This window comes from Brienomyrus brachyistius, chromosome 15 (genome assembly GCF_023856365.1).
Source record: "Brienomyrus brachyistius isolate T26 chromosome 15, BBRACH_0.4, whole genome shotgun sequence".
Lineage (NCBI taxonomy): Eukaryota > Metazoa > Chordata > Actinopteri > Osteoglossiformes > Mormyridae > Brienomyrus > Brienomyrus brachyistius.
In genome coordinates this window covers 2068117-2080611 of record NC_064547.1, presented here as the reverse complement: position 1 = coordinate 2080611, position 12495 = coordinate 2068117, and the positions used below count along the sequence as shown (strand labels likewise).

The 12495-nt window shown below is 45.3% G+C and overlaps 2 protein-coding genes across 8 annotated transcripts in view; both read left to right on the top strand.

The window, feature by feature from the left end:
- Positions 1-905: 905 nt before the first annotated feature.
- On the top strand, positions 906-9266 carry rad23ab (RAD23 homolog A, nucleotide excision repair protein b). 2 transcript variants are annotated; one of them, XM_048976345.1, is made up of 10 exons: positions 906-1256; positions 3023-3104; positions 3235-3314; positions 3622-3998; positions 4146-4192; positions 4383-4510; positions 5556-5667; positions 5899-6062; positions 6671-6817; positions 6902-9266. In XM_048976345.1, the coding sequence occupies exons 1-10, from the start codon at positions 1188-1190 to the stop codon at positions 7013-7015; spliced, it is 1320 nt and encodes a 439-aa protein (XP_048832302.1). In that variant the 5' UTR covers positions 906-1187; the 3' UTR covers positions 7016-9266. The 2 variants fall into 2 exon arrangements, with proteins under 2 accessions (XP_048832302.1, XP_048832303.1); XM_048976346.1 differs by lacking the exon at positions 906-1256 and adding an exon at positions 1341-1622.
- A 1458-nt stretch (positions 9267-10724) lies between these two features.
- eps15l1a (epidermal growth factor receptor pathway substrate 15-like 1a) overlaps positions 10725-12495 on the top strand; it is a 34893-nt gene continuing 33122 nt past the window's right edge. For all 6 annotated transcript variants that reach the window (XM_048976040.1, XM_048976039.1, XM_048976038.1 and 3 more), the window contains exon 1: positions 10725-10810. In XM_048976040.1, coding sequence (XP_048831997.1) covers positions 10784-10810 — 27 coding nt within the window. In that variant the 5' untranslated portion in view covers positions 10725-10783. The remainder of the gene's footprint in view (positions 10811-12495) is intronic.

Here is a 12495-nt window from a genome sequence, read left to right as displayed (position 1 = left end):
GTCTCGAGTTCAGCAAAAGTGGAGTTCATTCACCCAAAGAGCTGCTGGGGGTGATTGACCCAGCGCCTCTGAACCCACGGCCAGCCTGTGCTCAGTCAGCACCAGCAGGTGGACATGCCAGTGCTGGAATTTGCACTTTGTTCTCATGTGTGTAGATCTCACACATGAATAATCCACCTCCATCATCCCTTTGCGAAACGGCAGGGAATCGGGCACATGTGTGTAGATCTCATGTTTTTCTTAGGGCTAAAATCCAGACTTGATTTGAAATGTACTGGTTACGCTTCCAGCTGATCCTCGTCTCCTCTGGTTGTGTAAATACTGTTTCCTAGGGAGTAACATTAGTGTGAGATGTTTATGACTTTAAAGGATTCTTAATAGGGGACAAAATTTAACGAAATCCAAGTGTAGTCCGAGTTTAAGATAATAGAAGCCAGATGCAATCACCTTACCTGAACCACTCTATTCTTTCCGATAATGATGACGAGCTATAGAACACAAACCGACAACATATTTAGGACTGACTGTGGTGTTCGGAGAAGTTGCATCCCTAAAACTGATATTTCGATGCATTCAGAGATTATATTCCTTGAATATTTAAATAAATATTCGGTACCAATTTGCTTGTGGGTGGTTCTTAGGAATGAGGTTGATAACTGTGAATGTAATAAAAAGATATTCTGATGTCAAAATATTTTGCTTAGCTAAAGTTTTTTTTCAGCAATCACATTTCGATTCATTTAAAAATGAAATAAAATACATGTATAGCAAAACGGCATCCATAATTAACCATGAAAACATTTAATACAGATAAACGAGGGGGAAACTTATTGAAGCATGCATCCCAATGACTATATTTTGCATTAATGCTTAATAACGTGACAAACGATGAGATTTTCCTGCGTCCTACAGCGCAGGTTATTGGGCGGACGCGACCCTCGGCGCTGGTGGATCTGACGCCGGAGCGCAGCGAACCGCCTCCCAGTGATTCACTCCCAGCTGCTCATGTTTTGTCCCGGGCAGCAAGTAGATGGCGTCTGACTACGGCGCGGCCGCCCGTCTCCTTGCTAGATAGCTGAGTCACACAGCCGGGCGCTGTAGTAAACGGCGAGCGCTTTTACCCCTACTCGCCCGTCAATCCGTGCGCAAAATCGGTACCGATCGAGAGCCAGGACTCGGCGGGGAAGATGCTGACGATCACGCTGAAGACGCTGCAGCAGCAGACCTTTAAGATAGAGATAGAGGAGGAGCAGACGGTGAGCGCTGCGGAGCGGGCGCCCGGTGGCAGCACGCCGCGGCTGGGGAGGAGACGCCAGGAAAAGCCGGGGCCTTCCGTGCGGACGGCTGGCTGGGGGCATCGGGGGTGGTGCTATTTTAAATGATGTATTTTCTAATGGATCTCAGTAACATTTCGCTGTGGACGTGCATGCGCGATCTGCCAGCTCGGAGTCGGGATTTCCCCGTTCATTCGCGCAGGAATGACAGTGCAATAATTTATTATCCTGTTTCCCCTTATTTGTTATTATTTTTTTGGAAGTGCAGTTGCCCCTTTCAATTTGTCGCGTGTCTTGCAGCTTAAATGGGGAAGTCTATCAAGTTCCTTTCATGAATACTTTTAGGAGGTGAGCATGATCGATAGAAATGTGGTTGACACTGTGCTTTTTTTTTATTAACGGTTGGTGGTGGACAGCCTTTTGATTTTTATAGCAGGCGGGGTTAATGTTGCTGTTGTGGTTTGGAATATTAGTAGCAGCTGTCTTACTGTTAAAAACGACGCCGATAATTAAGCCCTTGAAATGTTTGCGATTCAGCCCGTTTAGGCCACTGAGGTGTCTTTGGAAGTGAAGCTGTGGCAAATGGAAGCAGGGAAGACAGAGGGCTGGTTTTTACTGGACAGTTTTGTATAAAACGAACTGAAAGACTAAGTGTATTTTACACGTGAATGCAACGGTACGGCAGAGCTAACGGAGGGTCAACGGGGAAACTGACATTCCAGTAAAAAAGAAAAACTAGCTAAATCTCTCACGTTAAATGCAAGTCTTCCTTGTTGCTGATCTAAATATTCCAGAAACTTATATATATATTATATTTAAAAAATATTTTAAAATAGCCTTTTTGGAAATCACTTATGCTTCACCAGTCTGATGAAAAAATCTGAAAAGTTCGGGTACAAAGTGACTGATTTACTTGTGGCTCGTGGGCTGCCCTTACCTCACATCTCAGAGACTGCACGTTCAAATCCTGCCTCTCCTCCATATTTGTTGAGTCTGCAAGTTTCCTCTGTTGCAAGTTTGTTCCCCCCTCAGTCCAAAGACTTGCATTTAGGGTAACTGTGTCTCTGTATTGCTCTTAGTATGTTTGTGTGGCCTGGGGTCCCATGCAGGCTGTCTCCCCCCCCCAGCCTTGTGGCCTATGCTGCCTGGAACAGGCTGCATTCCCCCCACAACACAAGGATTTGTGGTTGTAATGGATGTATGGATATTTTATGGATTTAGAATGGAATAATAATAATTAAAAAATTCTAACAATAGTTGTTATATTTTGTAACTTCATTCCTAGATTCATTGATGGGCGTTAACACCTGTCATCGTATTTCAGAGTTTAATTGGCTTAATTTTGGTGTTGGTTGTCTTTTATGATATGGTTAAATTATTCAGTTTAAAAATGCTGTGATATAACTGATGTTGGTAAGTTTGCAATGTGGATGTGAGGCTTTCTGTTCCAGCTCTTGTTCTGCAAATGAGTTTGCATCACTTTGGAATTCATCCTCAAATTAATAACCAAATAACCAATAGGTCAGTACTGGACCGCAAGTGAAAAGTAATGGAACATATCAGCAGTTAGACAAGGGTGTTTGTTAACGTGGTAAATCGCTATGATTTGTACCGATGGTATCTTGCCTCATCTTAGTGTGTGTGGCTTTAGGTGGATCACAGAGTTGCACAAATAAAGAAAAAAATATCTGCGCCTCGTTTCTGGTCTTAACCCCTGAGTTTCCGTTTGCTCTCTGCGTTCGATGCAGGTCAGAGTTCTGAAGGAGAAAATTGAGACGGAAAAGGGGAAGGAGGCGTATCCCGTGTCCGGGCAGAAGCTGATCTATGCAGGTGACGGACCCAGACATCTCTCTGCATCATCGCTATCATCGCGCTGCCATTTTTTGTTTTTGTTTCCGAATGTTCAAAACTGTTGTCATGTTTATCAAATGTTTTTGCATGTTTATTTGTGCTGTTGCAGGTAAAATCTTAAACGACGACATACCCTTAAAAGAATACAAAATAGACGAGAAGAGTTTTGTCGTTGTCATGGTAACCAAGGTAAGACCTGACGGACTATTTAACACCAGAAACACTGATGTTACGTGGCTCAGTTATCTAATAAGCATTGGCCATTTAGTTTGACTTTTAAGTCAGCTTCACTCTCTCATTTTTTTCATTTATACTTATAATTGTAATTTGAGTGTCTCTCCTGGCATTTCAGTCTGAAACCTCTAATAGTTTCCCTTTGATCCTTCTTTCGCTTTAATTGTGCACAATCAGTGTCTCTCATTATCCGTTACAGTGAGTCTTTTGGTCCTGGAAGTTATTTTGTTCAGTAATAGTTATTTCTTTTTGTCTTTGCCAGCCCAAACCTACCTCACCGGCTCCGGCTCCGGCCCAGCCTGCCCCCGCCACGGCTGCTGCCAGTGCACCCTTGCCCGAGGCCCCCCCCCCAGCCCCCGTCTCCGTCCCCGTTCCGGCACCCCCTCCGGCTCCTGCCCCTTCCACAGCACCGCCGCCCGTCCCAGCTCCTGCTCCCCCAGAGGAACACTGCGCTCCTAAAACTGGGCCGGCCGTCGCCGCCGGGTCTTCAGAAGCCGCAGAGAAATCGGCCGACGCTGAGCCGGTGCCCGAGCCGCCCAGTGCCATAGCCGAGGCGGAGGCCGAGCCGCCCCAGGACGAGCCCCAGGTCGAGCCCCAGGAGCAGCCGCTGGCCGCCCCGCCTAGCCTGGAACCCTCCAGGTGCGTGGCACCGTCCGCCGCGAAGCTGCTGCTTTCTGACCCGCATCTGGCCACACCCTGTTAGCGTTGGTGCGCGGCAGTCGGGCCACGCACGCTCTCTGATCTGTTTGTTTGTTTGTGTTATTCACCCTTGTCTTTTCCCTATAGCATTGTGGATGACCTGAGTCTTTTAGAAGAGGCAGCGTCAATACTAGGTATCGTATTCTACCCATCTGTCTTATCCAACCTGTCTGTCTGTCATATGACTCCATCTGTCTCTTTCCTGCCTGTCGGTCTGTCCTGTCTATCTCTCTCTCTGTCTATTGCATATAGTGTCTGTGTGTATTATATTTTGCTGTAAGCAGATTTGAACACGCTCACACTCTTCCGTTTCCCACGGATCAGTTACAGGGCAGGCGTACGAGAACCTGGTGACAGAGATCATGTCGATGGGCTATGAAAGAGAGCAGGTCATCGCAGCGCTCCGAGCGAGTTACAATAACCCGGACAGAGCAGTGGAATATCTCCTTACGGTAACTGCATCACTACAGCGGGGAGTAACGAACTATCGGGCAGGGTTTGCCGCAGTGCTCCTGCCAGGGCTCCTGCTTTGTCTCACTGGTGTTTTTTTGATGTGCAACTCATTTTGCTCTGTGATCATTCTGGGAAACAGTGTAAGCTTGGTGATTTCAGTACCTGGTAGCCATGTTTTGCATGTGTGCTGTGTGGCACCTGCTTCATTCAGCTTCGTGAAGCTCCTGCATCAGTTGCCTGTTTTCTGAGAGCTGTTGGCATAATCAAAAAAATCCTTACACTGCAGTACAAAATCTTGGCAGCAGGTGGCATGCTGATTAAAGACTCAAGATAGGAGATGACTGTTTAAACAGGGCCCTAAATGATAATTAATTTAATAAAAACTATGTCCAAGGCAACATGAGTGATATTTTTACGGCGGTTGTTTTAAGATTTAAGAAATCATTGAGTAAAAAACAAAAGCTCAGAAGCATGCTTCGTCTGTTGTGATTCGTTGTGGTTTGTTGTGATTCTTTGATGTTTGTTGAGCATGATTTCAAAACGAAATCGACGTGCGTTTTGTCAGCAACCCGCAGTAAAAAGCAGCCCTGTATCTTTGTAGAGCTGTGTTTGTAGAGCTGTGTTTGTAGAGCTGTGTTTGTAGAGCTGTGTTTGTAGAGCTGTGTTTGTGCTGAGCTCGTGTTGTACAGTCGTGGATTTTTGCATTTTACTGACCGTGGGCGGACCAGCGACTCTGGCTTCTCGCAGAGACTTTTGGCCGACAGTATGTCTGTTCCTTTGTTAATGCATATGACACCTGCACTGCCTGCAGTCCTAAGCTCGCATTTTAATTGCATTAAAAAAAAACATTCATGTAGTATGTCTGTAATCCTATTTTTCTTTTTAAATCAGATTTCCTCCAGACTTTAATTGGCTTTTAAATGTAGTTGGATTTGTTGTTCTCTCGCCGTATTGTTTGAACGCCATTCTGGCTCAGCGAGTTGATCAGCTCGGTCCATGACCCAGACAGAGGGTTACAGCTGAACAGTGGCTTTTCTGTCACAGGGAATTCCCTCCGAACCGGACCTGCCCGCCCGGGAGATTAGCCACCCGCTTCCAATGGCGAACCCCAGCACCCCCGCCACAGAGCGACCTCCGGCTCCCCCTGCAGCCGGCAGTGAGCGGCCGTCCGCTTTCCTCCTTTCCAGACGTGTCACCCCTCGGCGCTGCCTTTACGCTCGTCTCTGGCTTCCAGTCTCGTGTCGCCGTCTTTGAGATGGAAGAATGCTATGCGGGGGCCCATCTGCCTTCGCTACTCATTCTGGGGCCGGGTGGGGGGTGTCACTTGAAAGCTTTCTGCTTTGACGTGTGTCTTGTTAACCTGTGATTTCCTGTTCTGGGCGGGAAGCGGGGGCTGTGTCTTCGCCCGCATCGCAGTCCACCGGGAACCCCCTGGAGTTCCTGAGGAACCAGCCGCAGTTCCGGCAGATGCGTCAGATCATCCAGCAGAACCCTGCCCTCCTGCCAGCTCTGCTTCAGCAACTGGGGAGGGACAACCCCCAGCTGCTTCAGGTCAGTGTGTGGGGACCCCCGGAGAGCCGCTCTCACTCTGTACAGTGTGCGGCTCAACGGGTTCGGATGATTTGCACGTCGTCAGAAGGTTGTCGGCTCAAATCCCCGAGTCGACAGTGTGGTTTTATTGTTGGTCCCCAGAGCAAGGCCCGTAACCCGCAGTTACTTCAGAGACCGTCTAACCCTGCCCTCTCAATTACTGGAGAAATATACAAAATGTAAAATTAATTGTAAATATCTGAAAGCAGAAAGGTCCAATTCGAACCCTAACCCAGCACAGCCTGACGTTTGTGCTCCTGAATGGTGACTGAGCTTTGATTTTAATTACAATTTTGCTTCTTCACACTTTCATGCATCATTTACAGTCCATCTTTAAAGTGCCATTTTTTTTTTTTTAACGATCCACTTCCCCCTTTGACCCTGAGGTCTTTGTGTTTCTCTACTATTGTAATTTCACTGATGTTGTCACTGTTCGCACCTCAATGTTCCCTAATTTAATTAATATAGTTTATTAAGCTACTGACCAAGCAACTCACCTCCCAGCCAGACATACAGACCAGTGGCACCAGGCCAGTGAGTCTTTACTTGTGCACTGGTTTGTTTCGCAGCAAATCACCCAACACCAGGAGCGGTTTGTGCAGATGCTGAATGAGCCACATGGAGGTGACCTAGGCGGGGAGGGGGCGGAAGGGCAGGGAGTCCCACAGACTAACTACATCCAAGTCACTCCACAAGAGAAAGAAGCCATCGAAAGGGTACTCGTTCAGCTACCGTCTTAGTGTGCGGAGAGGCGTTTGTGGAAAGTTCGATCTTCACAGCCTTTTTCTCTCCCTCTGCAGTTAAAAGCCTTGGGGTTTCCGGAAGGACTAGTCATCCAAGCCTATTTCGCCTGCGAAAAGAACGAGGATCTCGCCGCAAATTTCCTCCTCCAGCAGAATTTCGACGACGAGTGACTGTCTGCTCGCTTTTGAGGACGGGTGGAGTAGAGCAGTGGGGAGAGTGCAGTGTGCAAGAACAGGAGAGGGTCTCCAGCCATTGTCAGCCACTCGAGAATGCTCCTGATTGGGCAAAGCCATGATAGCCACGCCCCTTTCTTCTGAAATCCATTGTCGTTTACACACTCTCACTGCTGCTGTTCCAGTTGGATGTGCTGTGCGTGTGTGGGTTTTTTTTTGCATTTACACTGACAGTTTTTTTTGCTTACCATGTTGCTGGACCTGCTTACCATGTACCTTCCAACCTTTCACAACGGGCCCGATCGTTCTCTTTTGTACGCGTCTTACATTTGGACACGGCCATGTCGTCCGCGTAGATGCTGTGCCAACAGTGGAGAGCTAACGAAAATTAATTGGCAGATAAAAGATGATGACTGCATCTTATATTGATTTGGAATTGTGACGTCGTCTCCTGCATTCTGTCTGAGGATCTGTATCTCCCGGTCACATTCAGGCCAACCTGCAATGTTTAACACCTCACATAAACATATTGTAAATGAGGTCGATCCCCCAGTGACTACATAGGGTTATTTATTTTAGTTTGTTGTTACTCCAGGACAAACATGACCTGAAAAACAAAAACAATAACGTATTTCTGTTTCGTCATACATATTTTGCATTTCTCTCGCTTGCGCGCTTTGTGGTTTCACTTGCAGCCCTAACGTTTCTCTGCACTCGCAAGTTCTCTCCAGAAAAGAAGGCAACAGGTGATCCTTAGCTTTCCAAGAAAATAAAAAATTGTATTTTGAAAGCTCGGCAGCTTAGGAAAGCAAGATCTAAAAATGACATTTTGTTAGATTACAACAAGCACAGAATTGTTTTCGAAGAAAGGAGAGCAGACATGCACTGAGAGTTTATTGATTGATAGCGCTGCAATTAAAACGTTTTCTCCAAAACTTCAGCGATAAACTGCAGTCAGAGTTAGTGTGATCCCCCAATGTGGACTTTGTTTTATTATTATTATTATTATTATTATTATTATTGTTAAATTATTTTTCAATTCAGTGGCGTTGTTCGGTTAACACTGAAACAGAGTGATTTTATTCAAATATAAGAGTTTGCAGTTTTAAATAAAATCTTATAAAGTTTTATTAGGAGTAACGGGAAGTTAAAGAACATTGTGGTTAAACTGATACGGGTCAAATGGGAAATACTGGTGTGCATGAAATACCGAGACATGTTTGAAAGGATTGTTTTTTTTTTTTTTTTGTATGTGCGTATAAATATTGGAGGGGAAGATCTGTTACCGTGGAAATGCACACTAATGGAAGTGTTCATCATCCTGTCTTGATCTGTTGTGTCAGTCATCTCCGCCATGCAATATCTTACAGTGAAAGACAGTCGGACAAAAAAAACCATGTAGGTTTTTTGGTTGTCTGTGTGTTTTTTTTCTACAGTGATATATTTACTATGGAAATCACCGCAGTAATATTTAGCTTAAACACCATGTAACGTACCTAAAGTAATTCAAGGTTACGGAGTTACATGTTCCAGGGAAAGTAGCATACAAATATATAAAAACTCAATTTAAACATAATGACAATTATTGTTTTCCGGAACTTTCCACTGATCTCCACCACCCAAAAAATTATTATCCAAGATGATCTTTGTTCTTTCCAATCCTCCAAAGGATTTACATGAATTCTTATCAGTTTTATCAAATATTTTTTTTAAAGGTAACCAATATCTCTTCCCCAAATCATCTACTTTTAGCCCGATCTGCAAACTATGTCATGGAATCTAGTCTATAGGAGCAGCACAAAATTAACAAATCTAAAGTGTCTAAAGTAGAAAGCACTGGGGTCTATATGTTATAAGTATTCACACTTTCCCTCGAAGTTTTGAACACATCTGACTGTTACCCTGCAGTGCTGTTGTAACATACTGTAACTAGAACTTGGTTTTTACAGAAGTGTGATTTAAAGAATAATACATTCAGGATAAAGTGAAGGAATGTCGCACTGCAGCGCATAGAGCTCGTGTGAGCTGAAGCATGCTAGTTCATTTCAAAAACGAGCAGTGACGTCACTAATTTTAGCATCATTGTGAAATTTTTGATTATTCTTTTGCCTTTAGAGTAAAACAAGTCGACGAGGCAGAAACGTATTTCAGCCATAAGCTCATCACTTCCTGAAGACTCCGCTTCCTCATTAGTTCTGGGGTTCATTGTTTAGCAATATATAAAATAAATAGCTTTTACAAAGCTGTATGTTGGGTTGTGAATCCTCTTTTGTTTATTTTTCCTCAATCATGGTGAGTCATGATTTAATGCAGTGGCCACACCTAAGTTCCTCCTGTCCGGGGTGTTCCGTCAGCCCTGAGCTTCCTGCCGTGGGCTGGGTGGTTGTGGCCGTGCAGTGGCTGAGCCGTCATGGAGGATGGATGGATGGATTGTATGCTATTGCCATGGCCCATAACTTCCAAGAAAAGTCAGAAACCGGGCACGTGGGTCTTGCGTAATGCATAAGATCGTAACCCTTGCTCAGAGTCACACCTAAACTTTTGATGTATCATCAGAAAAAAAATCATAGAAGGCTTGTGGCACACAGTCTGACCAAGAACATTAAATCTTATTATTTCTCTAAACCTTGGTACTGCAGCAGCAGGTGATGAAGATAAGCTGTAAAGTTGTACGTCATATTTCTGTAATGCTTTTTATGTGTACAATTAGATCATACTGAAACAGGCAAAATCTACATATATGTTGAAGGAATTCATATAAATGACAATGTATCAGACAAGTAGTATATTAGTTTTTCAAACAAACACTTGTTTAAGCAGAGTTTCAATGTCACGCCCACCGACAGGCATTGCTGTAATTCTATACGTCCTTTACTTGGATGGAAGACGTCGGAATGCAGTGATGAAAACGGTGTAATTAATAGCGAAGCAGACTTTCTGAAAATGACCAGTGTTTATACATCCTTTATTCTCCATATAATGATGTGATATGCAGAAAATAGCAAATAATGATTTAAAACGGTTTATTAATACCCTAAGGTAAAACATTAATGATCCCAGTACAGATGAAGATTCATAATAATGGAAACAGACAAAGTCAGTGCCCATAGGGCAAAGAAGAGAATGCAGCACAAAGACAATTAAAAAGTACACAAAGTATCTAGAAAAATGGAATATTAAGGAAATAATTTAGCAGATGGTATGTTGCAATTAGAAAACATAGTATTTCACCTGCATCCTCACCTGCCTCCATTGGCTGTAGGGTCAGTCGGGTGATGAAGCTGGCCTTCCTGGTGAGGTTGCTCACTGCTGCCTCCTCCCAAGCAGGTCACAGTGTAGAACTGCGTGCTGCCCACTCTGGAATGGCAGAATATCCTCAACAGCTACACACATCAAAAGACCAGAGCTGCGCTCTCCGCCCAGCCCAGTGCTCTGAAAGTAAACAGAAAGGGAGACAGGACGGATTCCTGAGGTGCCCGAATGTTGCTCAGCGCCCAGAGATGATGATGAGCAACATTGGGGCACCTTTAGGAACCTCTGTTTCTCACACTTGATAATAATCTACGTACTATATAAATCTCTTTCAAAACGTCCGCAAATACAGTTTTGAATTTGTCCGTTTGCGATCTGAGAAACAAGCGTAAGACGCGCTTTGGGCAGACGAGCAGCACCAGCCGCATCGCCGTGCACGCTGCGCGCTCTCGGCCGCTGGGGGGCGCGTTTTCACATTGACTGGGGCTGCGCATTTCCGCAGCAACAGGGAAGATGGCTGCGCTCACATCGCTCTCTCAGGTACAGTTATTTCGCTATACATTTTTTTCCGCAGCGGACTGACTGTCACCAGAAGCGAATCCTGCTTAACGTCCAGTTACTTGCATTATGTTTCGGCGTTTTTATGTTTTAGTAGCGGGGGGGCGGGAATAGCCGGTGTCCGGCGTGCGCTTCGCTACAGAAAAGCCGAGGCGGCGCGGCCTAGCTAGCCGCTTAGCGGCCGGGGGCAGCGCTCTTCGGGCTGCCCTACAGCCCTGGTCCGTTATGCGCCCTTCGCTACCCCCGGCCGGCCGCTCAGTGTAGTGCTACGGGGCCCCGATGCTTTTTCCCGGGACCCAGTGCAGAGTGAGATGTAAGAAGGCAAATTCGGGGGCGATTACATAGCTGATGTGGCGGCTACCAGCCGACCACCCTGTGCTGGGGGGGTGGGGGGGTCCATGTACTTGTTGATTAACATAAGAGGCTAACGGCATTATATTTATTTATCATCATCATCACTGATATATGCATTAGTCACTATCTATCACGGCTTTCGCCAGTGATCTCATTTGCACGACTCTGATCACTTTTTAAGCAAATTTGCACTAGGTCACTTCTGAGATTGATAATTAGCCTGTTAGAGGAAATCTGGCCCTACAGATACTGGGTGATTTATGGCTGCCGATAAATGGGGTCTTTCTCTGTGGAAATTCGTGTCGGCTTTGACTGCACGGCTGTTTGCGCGGTGGCAATGCGCTGTAATGCACCGTGTTCTGCCACAGTCTTGTATGTTAATGTACACAGTTTTTTTAATGCATAGGGCATAAGTGGAATACACCCGAAAAGTAGCGGGTGGGGTTAATCTCGGCCTGTGAAACCCGCATCGGATATTAGAAAAAGGGAGAAATTTGCACTGCCCGCGATTCTGCACGTCCTTCGCAAACTGCTCAGTCATTATATATGAAGTTTTTTCTCCCCTCCAGTCGTTTATGTCCGGAATCTCCTTCAGTAACCTTTGTTTTGCTTCGCTTTTGAAACCCCGATTCAAAATTATTGAATTGTTACTGTAAATGGCCGCGTAACCTTTACTTGCATAGTTTTATACGGAACTACGTTATAGTATTTCGCACTTGTAAGCATTTATTTTAAGAACATGCATCCGTTTTATTTTTGCTGTTTCAGACGCGTCTGGCCGGGTAATGTCTCTATTCGGTTGTTTTGCTGTAGAGCCGCACTGAGTCACGGTGCATCCAGGTGATGAGGCTGCCCCCCCACCCCCGACACACAGACAGACACACACTCTCTTCCTGTTGTCTTGCCGCTGTATCTGCCCCATGGTTCTCCCAGCCCCAAGCTTACTACATACTGTTTGGTTCATTTGCATAGCAAAACAACTTTTGATGCAGCTCATTTGAAGTAATGCTTCATTGCCACTTGCCCGTAATCGATTCTGCTTTGTTACTGTACCTGCTGTATTCGCACTGTTGAATTTCCTATATCATATTCCCACATGACACATCCTTTTGGAAGGTGGTGTAAGGCAGTGTTTCCCAGCCCCACCCTCGAGGGCCCCCAGACAGTCCACATTTACTGGGTCCCCAAAGGCCGGGTTAGGGAAGCCTGGTGTGCGACGCCTTATTAAAACATAGTGACTGAATATGACTGGTTATTGATAAACAATGAAAATTGGCACAGATTTAATAAATTGGAACATTTTATTTTGGTAT

Excerpts from the sequence above, each read along its gene's own strand:
- rad23ab (XM_048976345.1), top strand. The coding sequence starts at position 1,188 with ATGCTGACGATCACGCTGAAGACGCTGCAGCAGCAGACCTTTAAGATA. Across the intron at positions 3,105-3,234 it reads GCAGAAGCTGATCTATGCAG|GTAAAATCTTAAACGACGAC; the intron begins GTGACGGACCCA and ends GTGCTGTTGCAG. Across the intron at positions 4,511-5,555 it reads CAGTGGAATATCTCCTTACG|GGAATTCCCTCCGAACCGGA; the intron begins GTAACTGCATCA and ends TTTCTGTCACAG.